This window comes from Pseudorca crassidens, chromosome 4, assembly GCF_039906515.1.
Source record: "Pseudorca crassidens isolate mPseCra1 chromosome 4, mPseCra1.hap1, whole genome shotgun sequence".
Classification (NCBI taxonomy): domain Eukaryota; kingdom Metazoa; phylum Chordata; class Mammalia; order Artiodactyla; family Delphinidae; genus Pseudorca; species Pseudorca crassidens.
In genome coordinates, this window is record NC_090299.1 from 138,656,587 (window position 1) to 138,683,027 (window position 26,441).

Here is a 26,441-nt window from a genome sequence, read left to right on the forward strand (position 1 = left end):
AAGGGAGGCAGTTAGGAAGATTTCACAATAATCCGGGTAAGAGATCGTGGCTTGGATCAGAGTATTTGTGGAGGTGGAGCGACATGGTTGGATTTGTCTGTATTGTTATGATATAGGTGATAGGATTTGCTGATAGAATTTCATTATACATCCAAGTTATAAGCCAAGTATTTAATTCATAAATTAAGGAATAATTCAACTATAGAAAAGTAGGGGAGATATTATATGAAGCAGAAGATTTAAATCTATCTTTTTTATACTATGAAAGGTACTTTATCAAGGTAGTTAAAATATTTGATGATGACTAAATAGTACTTCTATATATATATTTACATTTTATTAGCCAGATAATTAAAACCCAATCCCAATGTTTACTGAATTAATTTTTATCTATTATAAAATCTAGTTAAAAGCTTAATGTCTTACATCTAACATTTGTAGTTAAAATAAAATATATCCTAAAGCTTATTTGTTGGAAACAAAGCAGTCTACTGATTAACAGAAATTTGAAAAGGCAGTAAAATATTTTTTAGAGATGAGCTGGTTGTATAAAGTTAAATGGAAGAAATATAGAAACTACTTTTATTCATTGTAGTGTCTAAATCACGTGAAGAACTAGATAATTTTTTTCTGAGCTCTATCAGTAGGGGGCAGCAAAGTCTCAAGTAGTGTGTTTTCAGGTTCCTGGGAGGCTTTGCTAAGGAAAATTTCCTTTTTTGTTGTTGTTGTTGCCGTTGCTCTTAAGAAGTTTGTTCTGGCTTGCTTTTTAATGAAGTGCTTTGGTAATATCACTTAAAAGCCCTGTAGCTTTTGTTCAGATATTTAGCCAACTGTTCCCTTAGGCGCTATAGATGCTTTCTTAATGAGAGTATGTATTTTTTTCTTTCTGTAATTTAGGGAGTACCAGGGCCAGGAAAATATGACATTAAAAGTCAATTTCAGAAGAATGAAAGTATGTCATCAAACGTAAATCATGCATCACCTGCTTTTCTTTCTCAATCCCGGGTAATGTTCTACAGTTATTTCATATTTAGTGTATAATAGGTATAATGCAATGCCAGCAACAAATCCAGTGGTGTTAGGGAGATTATAAAAAGAAAAATGGTATTTAAGCAAATTAGGAACAGATGCAGCCTGGGCAAATCATTTTGCCAGAAATGTGGGTAAAAGGAAATGACTTAAGATTACACTATTAACAATAATATGCAGAGATATTCAAATTGGAATATTTAAAATATCGGAATATTTCAAATTGGAATTATTTATTAAACATTGTCTACTAAGCAAATTTGCTTATGTGGAAGTTCAGTTTAGCTTATAAGAGCTTTTAGTCTGGGTTTTAAAATATACTAATGAATATGTGAAGTGTTGACGTGTAATCTATGAGGACATGCATATCTTTTGGAGAAGGTTCTGAAGGCTCTCTGGAGCCTAGCTGTAAATTATATCTAAAACTGCCACTGGGGCCTTTATTAGTGATGTGAGAGTCTACTTCACAGTAATCCTGTTCTCCAAGGTCTATATTGAGGGGACTTGAAGGTATCTAAGATATTCCTAAGGCAAGAACACTATAATACTAGCAAACCTTTATGTCACAGTGGCCAGATCATGTCGTTGTGATATTTAACCAATTGTACTATGTAAAACTCAGATTATCTTATTTAACTAGGGAAGGTTATTAACCTTCAGATGACTACAGCGGGCTACTTTAGTTTCATTGTACTTAAAAGGCAACTCCTTGGAGACAGATAGATTGCAGGTATATTTTGGAGACACAGTTAACATGACTTTTTAATGGGTTAGATGTTGTGGTGAGGGACTAGGAAGAATCAGGAATGAACAGCAGGTTTCTGCCTTGAGCGACTTGATAGTACTTAAGGTACTACACAGAATGGATGTGAGGGAATGGGATATCGTGTGTGTGCCCTTGATTTTAAAAATACCATTTTTACAACTAGAACTCTCAGTTTTTATTCTATTCCTGTTCATCTGATATACAGTCCTAATGTGACATTACTTAGCACCAATTATAATATTTTAAATATATTTTCAGAAATGAAAAAGAATATGATATCAATTTTGCTTAAGAGGACCATGAAGAAAAGAATCATGGTTCTGGGGTGAAAGATATGGAAGAGTTAAAACCAACAGGACTGCCTGCTAGGGGTAGTGTTAGTGTTTAGCTGAATATGAATAGATTTATTAATGATTATGATTGAAAAAGCAATAATGAAATTAACAAGGTGGACTTAGAACACAATTTTTGATTTATAGAATTAAAGACATGTTATGTTATTGGGATACTTATTTTAGTCTTGACTTAAGGAGTTGTCTGGTATTTTATGTAAATGCATTGAATTTTCTTATGTCTTCAACTATTAATTTTTAAAACATAAGATTTCCTTTATAATAATGGTTCTCAACTCTTGCTGCATATTAGAATATTTTGGGAAATTTTAATACATTCTGATACGCAGTTGCTTTCTTTCCTCTCTCCCAGAGATTGATTCAACTGGTCCAGAATAGGACCCAGGCACCAATACTTTTTTTAACTCCTCAAGTAATTCTGTATGCAGCCAGGGTTGAGTATTACCATTTAAAAACATTGACTCAGCATTTAAATAATAAAATAGTATTTAAGAAGGCTTTGGAAATGTTCCTACATGAAAGGAGGCTAAAAGCAATATCTGAGCCTAGACTAGGTTATGTATTAGAGGGGAAAAATGCAATAGAATTATAATTAGATCAACTGACAGATTTGGAATATGAATGGTACATTAGATAAAAGTCATATCATTGATTCATTTAAGAAAATACATGTAAGAAAATATCCCTATTTTTAATAAATACGCACTAAAGTATTTAGGGGTAAAGGGCCACAACACACATAACTTTCCATTAAATGGTTCTATATATATGTGTGCATATATGTGTGTGTGTGTGTAGAGAGACAGAGAGGGAGGAACGGACATACAAACAGAGAGAAAGACAGAAATAGAGTGGGCAAATGAAAACAGTGAATGGCATAACATGTTAGCAGGTGCATCTGGGTAATCATTGCACAGGTATTTTCTGCATTATTTTTATTCATAAATTTGAATGTTCCAAATTTTAAATTAATTCTAAATAAAAAAGTTAAAAAAATGATTATTCAATGCTATATTTCATGAGATTTCATAATTTACATATAGATACATGTATATTTAATATCAATTAAATATTATAAATTTATAATAAGCTTATTATAAGTTTATAAAATCATAACTTTAATATTATAAGTTAAAGTGGATTTATATATCACTTGAATCTAAGATTTTTTTCTTAAGGTAGCTAGTGGTATCGTTGGGTTAATTGAATATATATGTTGAGGAACTTTGTCAATTTGTGTAATTTTATTACATAGACGAAACCATGTTAGATCATGTAGTTTTTCTTTATTATCTTGCAGAATATTTTAAATGTGAAGATTGTCCACACACTATCATCTGAATCTCATATTGAGATGATTTCCTTTGAAAAGTCTTTCTGGCTTAGCGAAGTACATAATGCATTACTGTATTAATATATAGATGATTTTTCTAAAAGTATATATTTTATGTTTTGATAGATATGTTTACTCATCTACATTTTCTTCACTCCATTAAGAAATAAACTCTTAGTAATGTTATATTACTAAGAAAGCCGCTTTTAACTCACAAAATATCAAAACGTACCATAGTTTCTTACTGGCATATTTTCTTGTTCTTCACTAGACGTTTGTCCCTATGAAGTCAATCACCCCAGCTCCTGTTGCATATAATGAATCTCGAACTGCTTTCAAGCCCTTGAAGAAAACACCAGGACTGAAAAATACCTCATTTGGTCAAAGTGCTGCTCGATTCACACAAGACTCTAGGACAGAGAAAATGCCAGGTTAGCAATGAATTCATATGTATCTACTCTTTAGCTTTATGCAACTTAATATCCTTAAAATGGATGCACCAAAAAAAAAAAAAAAAAAAAAAAAAAAAAGGATGCACCAGAAAGTACAATTTTCTGTTCTATGGGTGGTGTTGTCATTTTAAGTCAACATTTTTTTAAGCATTGACTCTACACTAAACACAGATAGGTGAAAATAATGTACAGTTTTAGTAAGATTTTAATTTAACTTGTCATATCTCTTAGTTGTAATTTTCTATTGTTTTCCTTTTTTCAATAAATTTCCTAATTTTCCCTTGGTAGGTGAACATATATGTAAATTATGTGGTCACTGCCAGTAATATAACTTATGATATTCAGTTTTGTTAAAATTTTATTTTGGAGATGTCCAATCACATGTTCTAGTATTCTCAGTGGGTATTCTAGTATACAGTGGATAATCTAAAACTATAACACAAAAATAACATATAATGACTAACACATTGCTGATGTATAACAAACTCAGTGGCCTAAAAAAAGACTTTTTCCATCATATCCCATTAATCTGTGGGACTGCTAAAAGGCAGAGTTCAGATGGGACTGTTATTCAGAGTGCATGCATAGCTCAAGCATTGCTGCCCCAGGGTAGTTGGTCTTTTCACATGGTAGCTCAGGGCTCCATGAGACCTGGCAGGAAGCTGCAAGGCTTCTTATGACCTACCCTCAGAAATTCCAGGACATCACTTTCTGTTAGTCAATCAAGTGGCACAGGGTAGCCTATATTGAAAAGAAGGACATGAAACTTCATCTTTCAATGACAGGAGTAGCAAGGAATTTGTGGCCATCTTTAATCTGCTATAGAATACCCTCTGGCTACAAAATATTTTCATTTTTCCTACATGCCTTCTCAAGGCCTCCAAAGTCTCAGGCAAGTATGGTATAATCTTAAAGACCAGGATCTTGTTATCTAAGTCAGGTGTAGGTTCAGGTGGGGATTCTTGGGTGTGGTCCTTCAGATCATCTTGTATATCTCTCTTCTCTATCAGAAGAGCTGTGAACTACAGATACAAGTTATCTCCCCCATATATTCAACACATATTGGTGGGAGAGAGATAGGATAATAATACTAGAAACTCCTATTCAAAAAAGAGAGAAAACTGGAGGCCCACAGTATTACCAAATCAAACTTGGGTCCACTTGCCTGTGTGCAGTAAAGCCAATCTACTGACACAGGGTTGTGGTGAAGAAAAGTGTAGCATTTACTGCAGGGCACCAAGCAAGGAGTCCAGGTAGCTAGTGCTCAAAAGGCCCAAACTCCCCAATGGCTTTCAGGGAAAGGTTTTTAAAGACAGGGTGAGGGAGGGGAATTGTGGGGTGCATGATCAGCTCATGGACATTCTTCTGATGGGTTAGTTGTGAGGTAATCGGGAGTCAACATCATCAACCTTCTGTTTCCAGCCGCTCTGGGGTCTACCTGTTTGTGGGCAGCATACAGTTAACTTCTTCCACCTGGTGGAGGTTTCAGTATCTGCAAAACAGCTCAAAGGACATGGCTTAGAATGTTATCTATAGCATTTGAGGAGGAACTAAAAATGCTTGACTTTGTTTAATGGCTAAATTATTATTATTTTGTCTTGCTTGACTGTTTTCCTTTCTTTCTGCATTTTCTCCCTTCTCTGATTAAATTTATTCTTTGGAACATGTGGAAGGCCTAGGAGGCTAGTTTTCTACAAATAAGAGACAGGCAGAGGGCATTGGGTGAGGGTATCTGTCCTGAGAAGGCCCCATGGGGTCCTGCTCAGTGACAATAGAAGTCACAGGCCTATAGCAATTCTGAAGTCCAAGCTGGCACATGTTGCCATTTTCTTAGTTAGGGCTCAGCTGGGCTCCCTGGGAGAAAGATTTCCTGTGGTGCTTTGTTTTACCTTTTAGGCTCTTGGTTTCATCCTTTGAAACATCCTTCCTCTTCTATAAGAAATAGGCTATGTTTTCAGCTTTCTCAACCTGCTTCCTGCCCAGGGAGATCCGGGGTCTATGAGCCACTTTTCATTTTGTACTGTTGTTGTTTGTTTCATTCCAGGTTGGTTCATTCCTTATTAAAACTTTGTAGGTTTATTATTGTATTAATTTATAATCAAATACACTGGACAAAAGCCAAGCTCACATGTACTTCTTAGAAAAACCTTTGTCTACTTTGGGTCACCTTTAGTGTTGCTGTGTTTCTGTACTCTTAGATTCTTAGGAGCACTATTGCACTATTGTTTTAGCTTAGAGGGTCTATGACATATGGCCTTAAAATTCCTAGATGTTCTTTTCTGTAACTGAGAGATTCTATGAGATACCATCTTAAATCTTTTTGAGGTCTTAACAAAGGTCTTACAGCTAAACCCTGGATTTGGTCTCGGGGCGTTTCTTGCTTTGAGAGCTTTTTGCTATGTGGAGAGACCGGGGATGAAAAACAATTTTACTTTCAAACTCAGAAAATATTGGTTTCATTTTATTTCCTATAAATTCTGCTTGAAAACTGAGCAGTTTTAGCTTATCTCTTTCTAACTATACCTTCTCACACACAGCTAAAAGCAACTAGTTGGCACTTTTGATATTTAACCTAGACATTTCCTGAGCTAGAATCCACTATTTTATTAGGTGTTTTCTTCACTATTCCAAGTATTAGTTTTGCCAAAATTTCTGCCATTATAGAATACAAATTATCTTTTCTCCAACCTCCATAACATTTTTATCACTCTCTTTAAGCCATTACCAACTGTCTCCTCAAGGCCGTTTCTCTAAGTCTTGAGTTGTTTCAGCTTCTGGCCCATTGCCTGATCCCAAACCATTGCTCCAAGTTTTGACACGGTAATTTTTCCTTAGAGTAATGCTGTACTCATGGTATAAAATTATTTACTATTTATGCCATTGAGAGGTTGAGTATTATTCTTCTACATCTTCAATCTTGGCTAGTCTGGTGGCTTTCTTCTCCAATAGCATGCAGTGGAAGTGATATTCTAGCACTTCTCAGGCAAAGTCATAAGCTTAACAGCATATACCTGGGCCTATAGAAACAATTGATTTTGGAGACCTGAGCTTCTAGATAGAAATCTGACTAGTTTAAGACTGCCATTCTGGAGAGGTCTTATATAGGTGCTAGGCACTACTCCAGATGCACCTAGCTCAGTAGTGTTTATCATGAATCTGAAATACAAATTATTTCAAAATATCAATTTATTCAGTGACCCAACTGCCTGAAGTTTGGGCCTTGTTTTCAATTTGATGGTCTAATGTATTACAAATAAAGTTTTATAAATTCCCCAAAGGTTATTTTATTTTTAAAGGATAAAGTTTAATTATGATGACCTCTAAAATCTAATCCTGATCTTACATATTTTAAGAATTAGTGAGAATGGCCTTCGTGTGTTTTCTTTTTCCCATGTAGATATTAGTATACAGTAATGACTTAGACTCACAAATCAGTCATCGAACAGATTCAACCACCTAATATATGGCTCAGAGCTGTGGCAGGTTACTGTTCGAAGGCATCCTAAACTGTCTAACTCTGGGGTTCCTGGGCATTGCTACACTTAATAACTGGAAAATGAACATAAAAAACCTCTAATGTAAGTGAATTATAATGATCAGGGTGGCTTTTCAAATCAGAACCTTAACAAGGTAGTACCTGAAATGCACACACCTTGAGGTCCCTATATTTAAGTACTTAAGCTCACTTGTCACAATGTTACATTGTCCTCTCATGCCAGAAGAAAGCCAAATCTAAGATATTTGTATTTTAAGTCCCTTAAATGGTGGCCCAAATAGTTTTCATTATGCTCTCTATTTATATTTTTCCCGAGCATTATCAGTGGAGGAATGTTGGAAGACGTCAGAAATAAGATGTATTGGCATTTAGGTTTTCTGAGAGTTGGCACGACAGACTTTTGGGGAATAGACTTTAGAACTAGAATATTTTGAAAAACTGGGAAGAGCTTGTGGGCAGCTTCTTTGAGAAAAACCTTACATGTATCAGGAGTACAGAGGATTTGACAGCGTAGAATGACTTGATCACTTTTAAACCAGAAGGAACCTGAAGTATCATCTAGCCTCATGCCCACTTGTTTGTTTCCTGCCTGCAGTGAGAAAGGAGATTGCACCAGAATGTAAATCCACACAATGCTTCCTTCATGGAGAAAGACTAGTTATAAAACGTTTAGTGAGTCAATTTACATTTAGTTGTAAGCTCCTTTTATTGTAGATTGTTCTTGGATGGGCAGCAGTTCACAGATCACATTTTGACTAGCACTGATCTAGTCAATTCCTATTATCTTCAGACAGGAACTTGAAGCCCAGAAAAACAAATGAGATTTAAGTGATGGTTCATACCTATTTAGTTGCAGATCTAATTTAGTAGATTCCAGATAACATGAGTACAACCAAATCAGGTGTTCTTTCAAGTATTTGATATTGCATTTTATGAATATTGCTGCTCACTGGAACTGATTTCTTGAAAATACTGAATTATAAAACATATACAAATATTTGTTTCAAATATTTGAATGTCTTGATAAAAACTTTTATCAATGGCAAAGAAAGTTGTTTGTATTATTTTGAATGAATAAAAAGAAATGTTATTCACTCAGATTGTCACTGTAGAAAATATTCCTGGTTATAAATGTACACTAAAGGGTAAAAGGCAAAAATTTGAATAACTAAATACTATAATAGGAAGATTGGGTGATAGCTGATTTTTTTCTGTTCCAAATTGATTTTTAATGTTGTTACATCAAGATTTCAGTACTTTTTGGCATCAAGAATTTCCCTCCTGCCCTCCTCCCTCCCTCCCTCCTTCCCTCCCTCCCTCCCTTCCTTCCTTCCTTCTTTACTGAGTATAATTTACACAATAAAAATAATTCATTTTAAGTGTACATTTTGATGAGTGTTGGTAAATGTACATAGTCAGATAATCACCACTATTTAATCAAGTTTTAGAACACCTCCATCCTTAAAACGTTCTCTCAGGACTTCCCTGGTGGTGCAGTGCTAAAGAATCCACCTGCCAATGCAGGGGACGTGGGTTTGAGCCCTGGTCCAGGAAAATCCCACATGCCGTGGAGCAGCTAAGCCCTTGCACCACAACTACTGAGCCTGCGCTCTAGAGCCTATGAGCCACAACTACTGAGCCTGCATGCCACAACTACTGAAGCCCCCACGCCTAGAGCCTGCAGCAAGAGAAGCCACTGCAATGAGAAGCCCGTGTACCGCAATGAAGAGTAGCTCTCACTCGCCAAAACTAGAGAAAGCCCACAAGTGGCAGCAAAGACTCAACGCAGCCAAAAATAAAAATAAAAAAATAATAAATTTATTTTAAAAATAAATAAAATAAAACATCATTGCCATACCCAAGCTCATCTAGGTTTCAAAAAAAAAAAAGGTCCTCATGTCCTTTTGCAGTTAATCTCTACCCCCACTCTTGGCCCTAAGTAACTGTCAGTGTTTCTATGATTTTTCATTTTCTGGAATTTTATATAAATGGAATTACACATTATTTAGGATTTTGTGTTTGTCGTCTTTCACTTAGCATGATGTTTTTGAGGTTCATTCATGTTGTTGCATTTATTTTTTCTTTTTATTATTGAGTATTATTCCATTGTTTGGGTGTAGCACATTTTGTTTATCTGTTCACCAGCTAATGGACATTTGGGTTGTTTTTATTTCTCTTGCGGAAATAACTAGGAGTAGGATTTCTGGGTCATGTGGTAAGTATATGTTTAACTTTATGAGGATTTGACAAATTGTTTTTCAGAATGGCAAAGCACTTTGCATTCCTGCCAGCAATATATGAGAATTCTTTCTAAAAAATTACTTCATTTATAGTTACTCAGTTTATAAATAAGATATGGTGTATATATACAATGGAATACTACTCAGCCATAAAAAACAATGAAATTTTGCCATTTGCAGCAATATGGATGGACTTCGAGGGTATTTTGCTAAGTGAAATAAGTCAAACAGAGAAAGACAAATTGTGTGATATCACTTATATGTAGAATCTACAAAATACAACAAACTAGTGAATAAACAAAAAAGAAGCAGACTCACAGATATAGAGAACAAACTAGTGGTTACCAGTGAGGAGAGGGAAGCGGGGTGGAGCAGTACAAGGGCGGGGAAAAGTAAAAGGGTTATTTTGGGATTATATGAAATCATATGTGTAAAACTTTTGAAAATTATAAAGCACTATAGAAGTTAAAGAATCTTTCATTCAATAAATAAAGTAAAATAAACAATAAAGTTACTCAGTTTAAAAGAATTAAAAGTGTTTCTTACATATGATATTCTTCATAATTCTAGGTCCTGGGTTTTCTAATATCCCAAACAATACTTTAATTGACAACTTTAGCAATACCTGCTTGAAGAAACAAAAGAAAAGTGCATTTGGTTCTTCTGTTCCTCAGACTCTCTTCCTGGTTCAGAAAGACATTTTTCCTACTCCTGGACCTGCTGGCTATAAGGTAATATGTGGATACCAAAATTACATTACTTATATCTATTACCAAGAATTTAGGGTTTATAGGATTACATGTGATATATATACCTCATTATTATAAGCCATACTATTATTATTGAAATTATTTATATATGGTCATTTATGGCATAAGAACAAAAATTAATTTGGTCACAGCTATGTTTGTAATTTTTTTTTAAAAGTAGATCTTATTCTTTATCTCTTTGGAGATCTCATATGTAGTTCTTTAAATATTTATCTTCATTTTATGATTGGGCCACTATATTCTGAAAGTAAATGTAGGCTCCCTTTAAATTAGGGCTTTTTTAAATGTTCTCTGCAGTTTTATAATTTTTATGTTGACGTCTTACACATCTTTATTAGATTTATCCCTCAGTATTTGATGTTTTTTTTTATTTGTACATGAGTGTTCATAGCTTTATTCATATAGTTCATATAACATTCATAAAACTTTATTTGTAATAATAGAGCTGAAAACAACCCAAATGTCCATTAGTCAATGAATGAATAAACAAACTGTGATATCCTCATATTTAACAAGAATTAGTACATCTAGCCCTCTCAGAATAAATAGGAGGAATGAAATAAACTGACAAAAAAGAGTGGATAGTACATTATTCAATTTTTTTTTAACATCTTTATTGGGGAATAATTGCTTTACAATGGTGTGTTAGTTTCTGCTTTATAACAAAGTGAATCAGTTATACATATACATATGTTCCCATACCTCTTCACTCTTGCGTCTCCCTCCCTCCCACTCTCCGTATCCCACGCCTCCACCCTCCCACTCTCCCTATCCCACCCCTCCAGTTGGTCACAAAGCACCGAGGTGAGCTGATCTCCCTGTGCTATGCAGCTGCTTCCCACTAGCTATCTACCTTACGTTTGGTAGTGTATATATGTCCATGCCTCTCTCTCGCTTTGTCACAGCTCACTCTTCCCCATCCCCATATCCTCAAGTCCGTTCTCTAGTAGGTCTGTGTCTTTATTCCTGTCTTACCCCTAGGTTCTACATGACATTTTTTCCCTTAAATTCCATATATATGTGTTAGCATACGGTATTTGTCTTTCTCTTTCTGACTTACTTCACTGTGTATGACAGACTCTAGGTCTATCCACCTCATTACAAATAGCTCAATTTCGTTTCTTTTTATGGCTGAGTAATATTCCATTGTATATATGTGCCACATCTTCTTTATCCATTCATCCGATGATGGGCACTTAGGTTGTTTCCATCTCCAGGCTATTGTAAATAGAGCTGCAATGAACATTTTGGTACATGACTCTTTTTGAATTGTTGTTTTCTCAGGGTATATGCCCAGTAGTGGGATTGCTGGGTCATATGGTAGTTCTATTTGTAGTTTTTTAAGGAACCTCCATACTGTTCTCCATAATGACTGAACCAATTCACATTCCCACCAGCAGTGTAAGAGTGTTCCCTTTTCTCCACACCCTCTCCAGCATTTATTGTTTTTAGATTTTTTGATGATGGCCATTCTGACTGGTGTGAGATGATATCTCATTGTAGTTTTGATTTGCATTTCTCTAATGATTAATGATGTTGAGCATTCTTTCATGTGTTTGTTGGCAATCTGTATATCTTCTTTGGAGAAATGTCTATTTAGGTCTTCTGCCCATTTTTGGATTGGGTTGTTTGTTTTTTTGTTATTGAGCTGCATGAGCTGCTTGTAAATTTTGGGAATTAATCCTTTGTCAGTTGCTTCATTTGCAAATATTTTCTCCCATTCTGAGGGTTGTCTTTTCATCTTGTTTATGGTTTCCTTGGCTGTGCAAAAACTTTGAAGTTTCATTAGGTCCCATTTGTTTATTTTTGTTTTTATTTCCATTCCTCTAGGAGGAGGGTCAAAAAGTATCTTGCTGTGATTTATGTCATAGAGTGTTCTGCCTATGTTTTCCTCTAAGAGTTTGATAGTTTCTGGCCTTACATTTAGGTCTTTAATCCATTTTGAGCTTATTTTTGTGTATGGTGTTAGGGAGTGATCTAATCTCATACTTTTACATGTATCTGTCCAGTTTTCCCAGCACCACTTATTGAAGAGGCTGTCCTTTCTCCACTGTACATTCCTGCCTCCTTTATCAAAGATAAGGTGACCATACGTGCATGGGTTTATCTCTGGGCTTTCTATCCTGTTCCATTGATCTATATTTGTGTTTTTGTGCCAGTACCATACTGTCTTGATTACTGTAGCTTTGTAGTATAGTCTGAAGTCAGGGAGCCTGATTCCTCCAGCTCCGTTTTTCGTTCTCAAGATTGCTTTGGCTATTCGGGGTCTTTTGTGTTTCCATACAAATTGTGAAATTTTTTGTTCTAGTTCTGTGAAAAATGCCAGTGGTAGTTTGATAGGGATTGCATTGAATCTGTAGATTGCTTTGGGTATTATAGTCATTTTCACAGTGTTGATTCTTCCAATCCAAGAACATGGTATATCTCTCCATATATTTGTATCATCTTTAATTTCTTTCATCAGTGTTTTATAATTTTCTGCATACAGGTCTTTTGTCTCCTTAGGTAGGTTTATTCCTAGATATTTTATTCTTTTTGTTGCAATGGTAAATGGGAGTGCTTTCTTGATTTCATTTTCAGATTTTGCATAATTAGTGTATAGGAATGCCAGAGATTTCTGTGCATTAATTTTGTATCCTGCAACTTTTCCAAATTCATTGATTAGCTCTAGTAGTTTTCTGGTAGCATCTTTAGGATTCTCTATGTATAGTATCATGTCATCTGCAAACAGTGACAGTTTTACTTCTTCTTTTCTGATTTGGATTCCTTTTATTTCCTTTACTTCTCTGATTGCTGTGGCTAAACTTCCAAAACTATGTTGAATAAGAGTGGTGAGAGTGGGCAACCTTGTCTTGTTCCTGATCTTAGTGGAAATGGTTTCAGGTTTGCACCATTGAGGATGATCTTGGCTGTGGGTTTGTCATATATGGCCTTTATTATGTTGAGGAAAGTTCCCTCTATGCCTGCTTTCTGCAGGGTTTTTTTTTTTTATCATAAATGGGTCTTGAATTTTGTCAAAAGCTTGTCATGCATCTATTGAGATGATCATATGGTTTTTCTACTTCAGTTTGTTAATATGGTTTATCACATTGATTGATTTGGGTATATTGAAGAATCCTTGCATTCCTGGAATAAACCCCACTTGATCATAGTGTATGATCCTTTTAATGTGCTGTTGGATTCTGTTTGCTAGTATTTTGTTGAGGATTTTTGCATCTATGTTCATCAGTGATATTGGCCTGTAGTTTTCTTTCTTTGTGACATCCTTGTCTGGTTTTGGTATCAAGGTGATGGTGGCCTCGTAGAATGAATTTGGGAGTGTTCCTCCCTCTGGTATATTTTGGAAGGGTTTGAGAAGGATAGGTGTTAGCTCTTCTCTAAATGTTTGATAGAATTCGCCTGTGAAGCCATCTGGTCCTGGGCTTTTGTTTGTTGGAAGATTTTTAATCACAGTTTCAATTTCAGTGCTTGTGGTTGGTCTGTTCATATTTTCTATTTCTTCCTGATTCAGTCTTGGCAGGTTGGGCATTTCTCAGAATTTGTCCATTTCTTCCAGGTTGTCCATTTTGTTGGCATAGAGTTGCTTGTAGTTATCTCTCACGATCTTTTGTATTTCTGCAGTGTCAGTTGTTACTTCTCCTTTTTCATTTCTAATTCTATTGATTTGAGTCTTCTTCCTTTTTTTCTTGATGAGTCTGGCTGATGGTTTATCTATTTTGTTTATCTTCTGAAAGAACCAGCTTTTAGTTTTACTGATCTTTGCTATCGTTTCCTTCATTTCTTTTTCATTTATTTCTGATCTGATTTTTATGATTTCTTTCCTTCTGCTAACTTTGGGGTTTTTTTGTTCTTCTTTCTCTAATTGCTTTAGGTGCAAGGTTAGGTTTTTTATTCGAGATGTTTCCAGTTTCTTAAGGTGGGCTTGTATTGCTATAAACTTCCCTCTTAGAACTGCTTTTTCTGCATCCCATAGGTTTTGTGTCGTTCTGTCTCCATTGTCATTTGTTTCTAGGTATTTTTTGATTTCCTCTTTGATTTCTTCAGTGATCACTTGGTTATTAAGTAGTGTATTGTGTAGCCTCCATGTGTTTGTATTTTTTACAGATCTTTTCCTGTAATTGATATCTAGTCTCATGGTGTTGTGGTCGGAAAAGATACTTGATACAATTTCCGTTTTCTTAAATTTACCAAGGCTTGATTTGTGACCCAAGATATGATCTATTCTGGAGAATGTTCTCTGAGCACTTGAGAAAAATGTGTATTCTGTTGTTTTTGGATGGAATGTCCTATTAATATCAATTAAGTCCATCTTGTTTAATGTATCACTTAAAGCTTGTGTTTCCTTATTTATTTTCATTTTGGATGATCTATCCATTGGTGAAAGTGGGCTGTTAAAGTCCCCTGCTATGAATGTGTTACTGTTGATTTCCCCTTTTATGGCTTTTAGCATTTGCCTTATGTATTGAGGTGCTCCTATGTTGGGTGCATAAATATTTACAATTGTTATATCTTCTTCTTGGATCGATCCCTTGATCATTATGTAGTGTCCTTCTTTGTCTCTTCTAATATTCTTTATTTTAAAGTCCATTTTGTCTGATATGAGAATTGCTACTCCAGCTTTCTTTTGGTTTCCATTTGCATGGAATATGTTTTTCCATCCCCTTACTTTCAATCTGTATGTGTCTCAAGGTCTGAAGTGGGTGTCTTGTAGACAGCATATATATGGGTCTTGTTTTTGTATCCATTCAGCCAATCTGTGTCTTTTGGTGGGAGCATTTAGTCCATTTACATTTAAGGTAATTATCGATATGTGTGTTCCCATTCCCATTTTCTTAATTGTTTTGGGTTCGTTATTGTAGGTCTTTTCCTTCTGTTGTGTTTCTTGCCTAGAGAAGTTCCTTTAGCAGTTGTTGTAAAGGTGGTTTGGTGGTGCTGAACTCTCTCAGCTTTTGCTTGTCTGTAAAGGTTTTAATTTCTCCATCAAATCTGAATGAGATCCTTGCTGGGTAGAGTAATGTTGGTTGCAGGTTTTTCTCCTTCATCACGTTAAATATGTCCTGCCACTCCCTTCTGGCTTGCAGAGTTTCTGCTGAAAGATCAGCTGTTAACCTTATGGGGATTCCCTTGTGTGTTATTTGTTGTTTTTCCCTTGCTGCTTTTAATGTGCTTTCTTTGTATTTAATTTTTGACAGTTTGATTAATATGTTTCTTGGCGTATTTCTCCTTGGAGTTGTCCTGTATGGGACTCTCTGTGCTTCCTGGACTTGATTAACTATTTCCTTTCCCATATTAGGGAAGTTTTCAACTATAATCTCTTCAAATATTTTCTCAGTCCCTTTCTTTTTCTCTTCTTCTGGAACCCCTATAATTCGAATGTTGGTGCATTTGATGTTGTCCCAGAGGTCTCTGAGACTGTCCTCAGTTCTTCTTATTCTTTTTTCTTTATTCTGCTCTGCAGTAGTTATTTCCACTATTTTATCTTCCAGGTCACTTATCCATTCTTCTGCCTCAGTTATTCTGCTATTGATCCCATATAGAGTATCTTTCATTTCATTTATTGTGTTGTTCATCGTTGTTTGTTTCATCTTTAGTTCTAGGTTCTTGTTAAATATTTCTTGCATTTTGTGTATTCTATTTCCAAGATTTTGGATCATCTTTACTATCATTATTCTGAATTTTTTTTAGCTAGGCTGCCTATTTCCTCTTCATTTGTTAGATCTGGTGGGTTTTTATCTTGCTCCTTCATCTGCTGTGTGATTTTCTGTCTTCTCATTTTGCTTATCTTACTGTGTTTGGGGTCTCCTTCTTGCAGGCTGCAGATTCATAGTTCCTGTTGTTTTTGGTGGCTGTCCGCAGTGGCTAAGGTTGGTTCAGTGGGTTTTGTAGGCTTCCTGGTGGAGGGGACTAGTGCCTTTGTTCTGGTGGATGAGGCTGGATCTTGTCTCTCTGGTGGGCAGGTCCACATCTGGTGGTGTGTTTTGGGGTGTCTGTGATCTTATTATGATTTTAGGCAGCCTCTCTGCTAATGGGTGGGATTGTGTTCCTGTTTTGCTAATTGTTTGGCATAGGGTGTCCAGCACTGTAGCTTGCTGGTCGTTGAGTGAAGCTGGGTGCTGGCGTTGAGATGAAGATCTCTGGGAGATTTTTGCCGTTTGCTATTATGTGGAGCTGGGAGGTCTCTTGTGGATCAGTGTCCTGAAGTTGGCTCTCCCACCTCAGAGGCACAGCACTGACTACTGGCTGCAGCACCAAGAGCCTTTCATCCACATGGCTCAGGATAAAAGGGAGAAAAAGTAGAGAGAAAGAATTAGTAGAAGTAGGAAGAAAGAAAGAAAGAAAGGAAGGAAGGAAGGAAGAAGAAAAGAAGGAAGGAAGGAAAGAAAGAAAGAAGGGAGGGAGGGAGGGATGGTGGGAGGAAGGAAGGAAGGAAAAAAGAAGGAAAGAAGATAAAGTAAAATAAAATAAAATATAATAAAGTTATTAAATTAAAAAATAATTATTAAGAAAAAAATCTTAAAAAAACCCCAAGAAAATGGACGGATAGAACCTTAGGACAAATAGTGGAAGCAAAGTTATACAGACAAAATCTCACCCAGAAGCATACACATACACACTCAGAAAAAGAGGAAAAGGGGAAAAAATCATAAATCTTGCTCTCAAAGTCCACCTCCTCAATTTGGGATGATTCGTTGTCTAAAGGAGGGAAGGAAGGAAAGAAAAGAAAGAAAGAAAGAAGATAAAGTAAAATAAAGTTATTAAAATTAATTATTAAGAAAATAATTTAAAAAAAACGGACGGATAGAACCCTAGGACAAATGGTGAAAGCAAAGCTATACAGACAAAATCTTACACAGAAGCATACACATACACACTCAGAAAAAGAGGAAAAGGGGAAAAAATCATAAATCTTGCTCTCAAAGTCCACCTCCTCAATTTGGGATGATTCGTTGTCTATTCATGTGTTCCATAGCTACAGGGTACATCAAGTTGATTGTGGAGCTTTAATCGGCTGCTTCTGAGGCTGCTGGCAGAGATTTTCCTTCTCTTCTTTGTTCTCACAGCTCCCAGGGGCTCAGCTTTGGATTTGGCCCCGCCTCTGCGTGTAGGTCGCCGGAGGGCGTCTGTTTTTTGCTCAGACAGGACGGGGTTAAAGGAGCAGCTGATTCAGGGGTTCTGGCTCACTCAGGCCAGGGGGGTGGGGGGCACGGAGTGTGGGGGGCGGGCCTGCGGCGTCAGAGGCCGTCGTGACCTTGCACCAGCTTGAGGCGCGCCTTGCGTTCTCCCTGGGGAGTTTTCTCTGGATCCCGGGACTCTGGCCGTGGCGGGCTGCACAGGCTCCCCGGAAGGGCAGTGTGGATAGTGACCTGTCCTCGCACACAGGCTTCTTGGTGGCGGCAGCAGCAGCCTTAGCATCTCCTGCCCGTCTCTGGGGTCTGCGCTTTTAGCCACGGCTCACGCCCGTGTCTGGAGCTCCTTTAAGGAGCGCTCTTAATCCCCTCTCCTTGTGCACCAGAAAACAAAGAGGGAAGAAAAAGTCTCTTGCCTCTTCGGCAGCTCCAGACCTTTTCCCGGACTCCCTCCCAGCTAGCCGTGGTGCACTAACCCCTTCAGGCTGTGTTCATGCCGCCAACCCCAGTCCTCTCCCTGCGCTCCACCGAAGCCCGAGCCTCAGCTCCCAGCCCCGCCCGCGCCGGTGGGTGAGCAGACAAGCCTCTCGGGCTGGTGAGTGCCGGTCGGCACCGATCCTCTGTGCGGGAATCTCCCCGCTTTGGCCTCTGCACCCCTGTTGCTGTGCTCTCCTTTGTGGCTCCGAAGCCCCCCCCCCCGCCACCCGCAGTCTCCGCCCGCGAAGGGGCTTCCTAGTGTGTGGAAACCTTTCCTCCTTCACAGCTCCCTCCCATTGGTGCAGGTCCCGTCCCTATCCTTTTGTCTCTGTTTATTCTTTTTTCTTTTGCTCTACCCAGGTACGTGGGGAGTTTCTTGCCTTTTGGGAGGTCTGAGGTCTTCTGCCAGCGTTTAGTAGATGTTCTGTAGGAGTTGTTCCACGTGTAGATGTATTTCTGGTGTATCTGTGGGGAGGAAGGTGATCTCCGCATCTTACTCTTCCATCATCTTCCCGTCGTCCACCTTTGAAGTTTTTTAATGCTATCAAAATGTTATCTTTTAAATATTTTCATTGTTTAGCTTTCTTTTCTTGGTGTAAAGAAATATAATAGTCTATTAAAGATTTGCTTTACCAATGATTCATACTTCTTGCTAAATAAAATGATCCTACTAATTTATTATTATTTTTAAAAACAATTTCGTCACGTGATTTTATGCCATCCGTGAATGGCAGTTTCTTTTTTTCTCAGTTAGTTTCGTCTTTTATATATATATTTTGTGGCTTACTGAATTTGTGCCTCCCAGAACAAGGCTCAAGAATGTTCATAGGAATTAAAAATATCCAGAACCCAACAAGGTAGAATTCACAAAGTGTAGCATTCAATAAAAAAAAAAATTACTAGTTATGCAAAGGAGCAGGAAAGTATCAATAGAAAGAGGCCCAGAAGTTTTACAGATGACAAAATTAGTGGAAAGTACATTAAACAGTTGTTATAACTATATTCTATATGTTCAAGAAGGTAGAAGAAACATTGAGCATATTAAGTAGAGCAATAGCACAAATAGAAAGGCAGAAATTAAAGTTCTAGAGATGGCAAGTATTGATATAATGTATGAAAAAATGTACACTAGTTAGCAGCAGATTAGTTAGTTCAGACTAAAAAATTAGTTAACCTCAAGACAGTAATAGAAAATGTTAATATCTCAAAGGAAGTACAGTGAGAAAAAAAGACAAAAAAAGAATAAAGTATCAGTGAACTATGGGACAGTTTGAGGTGGCTTAAATGTGTAACTGGAATCCTTGAAAGGAAAGAAAGAGTGAGGGGACACAAAAAATAATTTTAAGAAATAAGGCTGAAAATTTCCAAACTTTGGTGAGAGCTAGAACCACATATCCATGAGACTTAACAAACCCATAGCACAAAAGACATCAAGGAAACTATGCCAAGGCAAATTATAATCAAATTGAATAAAATGGTAAAAAAGAAAAAAAATTCTTAAAAACAGCCAGAGGAAAAGTATACATGACATTAAAAGGGATGAAGTTAAAAATGACAGTACATTTCATGTTGGAAGTGATGCAAGTCAGAAGACAGCAGTGCAACATCTTTAAAGTATTGAAAGAAAACAGTTGTCAACCTATAATTCTACTTCAGGCTCAAATATCTTTCAAAAATGAAAACAAACTGAAAAGCTTTTCTAAAAACTTCTATTTATAAAATGAATAAGTCATGGGGATGTAATGTACAGCATGGTTACTATAGTTAATAATACTGTATTGAATATTTGAAAGGTGCTAAGAGAGTAAATCTAAAAAGTTCTCATTTCAAGAAAAAAATCTTTGTGGTGATGGGTGTTAACCTGACATTGTGGTAATCATGCTGTGATATGTATAAGTATCGAATCATTATGTTGCATACCTGAATCTAATGTAATGTTGTAAGTCAATTCTACCTCCATAAAAAAGAAGACCTTTTCATATACATAAAAGCTGAAATATTTATCTGCCGAAGACCTAGTGTGTAAGAAATGTTAAGGGAAGTCCTCTAGGCAGAGAAAAATGTTACCAGGTGGAATCTGGATCTGTATAAAGTAATGCAGAGTATCAAAGGTAACCATGTGGGTAAATATAAAAGGGTTTGTTTGATTTCTCATTTCATTGAAAGCCAAACATTTTACATGTATTTGATTGCTGACAATTTATCTTTACAGAAAGTAGTGGAAGCCAAGAGAGGAACTTCTATTCTGTTATTTTGAAGTTTAGAATTGTCAAAGAAGAGATTCTGGACATTGTTAGACACATACAAGAGATGTAGAAAATCCCTATTTCAAAATGATCAGCAGAAAACAAGAAACATTCCTGAGATCAGAGATTATATGAGTAAGAAGGTTACTCATACAATTATTATAGCCTAACAGGTTGACAGGAAGCCACTCTCACGAGTAAAATTCTGACGGTGCAGTTGGCTACACATTAAACCTTTTAGAGTTCAGATTTTAAAAGGACATCTTAATGTTTGTGTATATAATTATTCATTCTTTCTCATTTCTGAAGCATGAGAAAGCTTAAGAGAATGCATATATAGAAAAGTTAAAGTAGCTAACAATTCGGGTGGAAAATATAGAAAGAATAGATAGGTAGATAATCTATAGAGAGAATATAAACAGATGTTAAACACTGGGGAAGTTTGAACATACCTGTCAGATCATAAAAGGGCATGTACAAAACATTGGAAATGTGTCCATACTATAGTACACACTTGGGAAATAATGATTGGATAAATGAATAGAAGAGAGAGGCATAGAAGTATAATCTAGGAAGTTTAAAGAGAAGAACAATTTATTGTAAAAAATGCTAAAGAAAATTAAAATGACTTTGTATAAGTTTGGTTTGGCAAAAGAATTGCTAAGAAGATACAATAATCCTGTAGGGGTGGGGTAGATGATATAGGGATAGCAGAGCCATTGAATTACTAAACTGGATTGGACTCTTCTATCAGAGAAAATGATTTTCATCCCAGAAAGTGTGGAACACATGTGCTTCATAGGAAATTGAACACTAATATACCTATGGTGGTAATGTAAGAGTACCCTAGTACTTAAAAAAATTTTTTTAATGAAATGCTTCACAAATTTGCATGTCATCCTTGCACAGGATGATAATATCTGTATTGTTCCAACTTTAGTATATTTGCTATTAAAGTAAGCACCCTAGTACTTTAAATTAGTTAAAAACTTTAGCTGTAGCTGAAATACATCTCATTGTAATGAAAGAACAGCTGTGAAATCATTATCAGTAATCTTTTAGTAATGCTGCAGATTTATAGGCGTATCAGAAAAATGGAAACAAATAAAGGTTTTTCTTATTTAAACAAAAATTATTAAAATTTCACAAAGTAAGATTTTCATAAATTCTTACAAAATTTTAAATTGTTGTTAGTAAAGTTGCAGGATATAATTAACATTCAAAAATCAGTGGCATTTTTACACACTAACAACAGCTGTCCAAAAAAGAAATTAAGGAAACAATCCCATTTACAATAGAATGAAAAATACTTAGTAATAAATTTAACCAAGGAAGAGAAAGGTCTGTACACTTGACAACTATAAAACATTGATAAAAAAAATTGAAGAAGGCACAAATAAATGGCAAGATAGCCCATGTTCATGGATTGGAAAAATTAATATTGTGAAAATGTCCATACTACCCAAATGATATACAGATTCAGTGCAATCGCTATCAAAATTCCACTGGCATTTTTCACAGAAATAGAAAAAAATTCTAAAATTTATATGGAACCGTAAAAGATCTCAAATAGCCAAAGCAATCTTGAGCAAAAAGAACAGGAGGCCTCACACTACCTGATTTTAAAATACACTACAAAGCTATAGTGATAAAAACAGTTTTGTACTAGCATAAAAACAGACATATAGACCATTGGAACAGAATAGAGAGCCTCAGAAATACATCCATATATTTTCTTCCAAGAACACTCGATGAAGAAGACAGTCTCTTCAGTAAACTGTGCTGGGAAAACTGGATATCCACATGCAGAAGAATGAAACTGAACTTTTATCACACACCATATAAAAAAATCAAGCCAAGATTAATTAGAGACTTAAATGTAAGACCTGAAACTGTAAAACGATTAGAAGAAAACACAGGGAAAAAGCTTTTTGACACTTATCTAGACAATAATTTCTTTACATATGACCCCAAAAGCACAACTAACAAAAGCAAAAATAAACAAATTGGATTGCATCAGACTATAATAAAAAGCTTCTGTACAGTAAAGGAAACCATCAACAGAGTGAATGGGAAAAGAATATTTACAAACCATGCATCTGATAAGGCGTTACTATCCAAAATATATAAGAAACTCAAACAGCTCAAGAGCAAGAAAACTAATAGTTTGATTTAAAAATGGACAAAGCATGTGAATGGACATTTCTTAAAAGAAGACATACAAATGGCCAACAGGTATATGAGAAAATGCTCAACATCACTATTGAGGGAATGCAAATAAAAATCACAATGCCGTATCATCTCACATCTGTTAGAATGGGCATTCTCAGACAAGAGATAAGTGTTGGTGAGGATATGGAGAAAAGGAAACCCTTGTGCACTGTTGGTGGGAATGTAAATTGGTACAGCCATTGTGGAAAACAGTATGGAGATTCCTCAAAAAATTAAAAATGAACTACCATATGATCCAGCAATCTGACTTGTGATCATATATCTAAAGGAAATGAAGTCAGTATATTGAAGAGATACCTGCTGTTCCATGTTCATTGCAGCATTATTCACAGTGGCTGAGATGTGAATCAGTGTATGTGTCTATAGAAAGATGAATGGATAAAGAAGATGTGGTGTGTGTGTGTAAACACCCAAACGCCACATACAGGGGAATACTATTCAGCCTTAAAAAAAGAAGGAAATCCTGTCATTTGCAACAACAGGGGTGAAGAACACCTGAAGAACATTATGCTAAATCAAATAATGAAATAAGCCGAATGCAGAAAGACAAATACTGCATGATTTCATTTATATATGGAATCTAAAAAAATAGAACTCATAGAAGCAGAGTAGAATGATGGTTGTCAAGGGTTGAGGGGTGAAGGAAAGGGGGAGATGTTGGTCAAAGGATACAAAGTTTCAATGCAGGATGAATAAGTTCTGGAGATCTAATGTATAGTGTGGTGACTATAGTTAATAATACTGCATTGTATACTTGAAATTTGCTAAGAGAGTATATCTTACATGTTTTCACTACACACATGAGTTAAAACTATCATCAAGCTGAGAAAAAATAATGCAAATTTAGCTATATGATTGGAAGTAATATCTCTCTAAAACACGTCATGTCATGGTACTGCCTTTTTTTTTTTTTTTTTTTTTTTTGCGTTACGCGGGCCTCTCACTGTTGTGGCCTCTCCCGTTGCGGAGCACAGGCTCCGAACGCGCAGGCTCAGCGGCCATGACTCACGGGCCTAGCCGCTCTGCGGCATGTGGGATCTTCCCGTACCAGGGCACAAACCCACGTCCCCTGCATCGGCAGGTGGACTGTCAACCACTGCGCCACCAGGGAAGCACGGTACTGCCTTTTAATAAGCTCCTTTTGCCTAAAATTCTGTGCCTTCTATCAGGTATAGGAAGAAATTTAAGTCTAAGAACAATGTCCTTTTCATAATCTGTTGTCTACCTAGTTTTCTAAACTCCTATCTTACCATTGCTATAATTTCCCTTCACTCCAAGCTCAAAAATGCCTTTAAGGGGCTTCCCTTTAAACATATCATGCCACTCCCTTCTGACCTGCAGAGTTTCTGATGAGAAATTAGCTGAAATCTTATGGGAGTTCCCTTGTATGTTGTCATTTTTCCTTTGTTGCTTTTAATATTTTCTTTTTGTCTTTAACTTTTGTTAATTTGATTACTATGTGTCTCAGCCTGTTTCTCCTTGGGCTTATCCTGCCTGGGACTCTCTGCACTTCCTGTACTTGGGTGACTATTTCCTTTCCCATGTTAGGGAAGTTTTTCAGCTATTATCTCTTCAAATATTTTCTCAGGTCCTTTCTCTCGTCTCCTTCTGGGACCCTTATAATGCTAATGTTGGTGCATTTAATGTTGTCCCAGAGGTCTCTTAGACTTTTTTCATTTCTTTTCATACTTCTTTTTTATTCTGTTCTGTGACAGTGATTTCCACCACTTTATCTTCCACGTCACTTGTCCGCTCTTCTGCCTCAGTTATTCTGCTATTTATTCCTTGTAGTGTATTTTTCATTTCACTTATTGTATTGTTCATCTCTATTTGTTTGTTCTTTAGTTCTTTTAGGTCTTTGTTAAACATTTCTTGCATCTTCTTGATCCTTGCCTCCATTCTTTTTCCAGGATCCTGGATCATCTTCACTATCGTTATTCTGAATTCTTTTTTCTGGATGATTGCCTATCTCTAATTCACTTACTTGTTTTTCTTGGGTTTTATCTTGTTATTTCATCTGGGACATATTCCTCTGCCATTTCATTTTGTCTAACTTTCTGTCATTGTGGTTTCTATTCCGTAGGCTGCATGATTGTAGTCTTCTTGCTTCTGCTGTCTGCTCTCTGGTGGATGAGGCTATCTAAGAGGCTTGTGCAAGCTTCCTGATGGGAGGGACTGGTTTTGGGTAGATCTGCATCTTGTCCCTCTCATGGGCAGGGCCATGCTCAGTAAAAATTTAATCTGCTTATCTGATGGGTGGGGCTGTGTTCCCTCTCTTTTGGTTGTTTGGTCTGAGGCAACTCAGCACTTGCGCCTACAGACTGTTTGGTGGGGCTGATTGTGCTCTCTGCGAGTGCTCACACCAGAGTACTTCCCAGAACTGCTGCTGCCAGTGTCTTTGTCCCCGCAGTGAGGCACAGCCCCCCCCACCTCTGCAGGAGACCCTCCAATACTAGCAGGTAGGTCTAGCCCAGTCTCATGAGGTCACTGCTTTTTACCCCTGGGTCCTGGTGAACACAGGACTTTTTGTGCACTCTCCAAGTGTGGAGTTTCTGTTTCCCCCAGCTCTGTGGAAGTCCCACAGTCAAATCCCATTTGCCTTCCAAGCCAGATTCTCTGGGGACTCCTCTTCCCATTGCTGGACCCCCAGGCTGGGAAGCCTGACATGGGGCTCAGGACTTTCACTCCCATGGGAGACCTTCTGTGGTATAATTGTTTTCCGTTTTGTGAGTTGTCAACCGAGCGAGTATGGGATTTGATTTTATCGTGATTGCATCCCTTCTACCATCTCGTTGTGGCTTCTTCTTTGTCTTTGGATGTAGAGTATGTTTTTTGGTAGATTCCAGGCCCTATTCATTATCCATATATTTTTCATATGTCACCCTCCTTGGAAATCTTTCATTGATCACATTTTCTCCCTGCTTCCACCCGACTGTCCCTGCCTTTTTGATGTCATTGTATTTTGCATATCCTCAGATTTCAGTTTAGTGGAATTAATTACTCTATTTTGGTTTAGTATTGTTTTAAGGTACACAGTACAATTTTAAGATGAGAACAAATGGCAACAACAATGGAAACAAAAGAAACTAGAAAAAAGTATGATTAACAATTTTAAGGTAGGAATTGTTACGTAACTAATTTGACATTTGATTTCCTGAATTACTGACACATTAACTCTTTTATGTTTCATTATATGTCAACTTTGTATTTATGGAATTTTTATATTTTTGGACATTAATGTTTTTCAGCTTTCTAATTTTTATTGAAACTTATTTTTTTCAGATATTTATTTCCTAGGTAAACATTCCTAAAGAAGTTTGTTTTCTATGTTAAAATCTGTTTTTATTCTTCTTCCTTATTAAGAGAGAATTCTCTGGGGTTGTTTTGTATTTCTGCCCATCTTTGTTTATGACTGTCTTTTCAAGGATGATTGTATAGCACATAGCTTTGGAAGATAGAGATAGTGTCTCCTCTCAAGCAGAGGGCAGGCATGCTTACTCTGATTATGAAAGATTCAGGTTCCCTAAGCTCACAGGTTTTCTTCTGAAACAAAGCCCATTGCTTTGTACAAGTATCCATTTTGCTCCATCTGCCTTGCCTTCATTAGGATTGCGGGCAAGGAGGACAGACGCAAGCATGATGACGCTCATGCTCTGAATTATTGTATGAGGAATAAGGTCCTTTGTTTCTGTCTCAGGAATCTCATGTCTTTTGCCAGCATCAGAGAAACTGTGGCAGGTTAACTTGTTAGCTTGAGGTAGATAAAAATCTCAGACTCTTCATAGTTCTTACATCTGTATATCCTTAACTTGTAGACCTTTTTTAAAAAATATTTTTTGCTCCCAGAGGCCCCAGAATTACATATGATAGCCTCCCCAAAATAGCACTCTGGTTTCTGTCAATTTAATTTGTTTTCTGTT

General features: G+C 36.6%; 1 protein-coding gene and 1 non-coding gene across 2 annotated transcripts in view; one reads left to right on the plus strand and one right to left on the minus strand.

Moving 5' to 3' along the window:
* The window catches only part of STPG2 (sperm tail PG-rich repeat containing 2), a 479,723-nt gene that overhangs the window by 88,562 nt on the left and 364,720 nt on the right, over nucleotides 1–26,441 (plus strand). Inside the window, exons 6-7 of the mRNA XM_067736917.1 lie at nucleotides 3,753–3,912; nucleotides 10,240–10,400. Coding sequence (XP_067593018.1) covers nucleotides 3,753–3,912; nucleotides 10,240–10,400 — 321 coding nt within the window. The remainder of the gene's footprint in view (nucleotides 1–3,752; nucleotides 3,913–10,239; nucleotides 10,401–26,441) is intronic.
* Nucleotides 21,147–21,249, minus strand: LOC137224212 (U6 spliceosomal RNA). Its single transcript, XR_010943301.1, has one exon. It is a non-coding gene; the product is annotated as a U6 spliceosomal RNA (small nuclear RNA).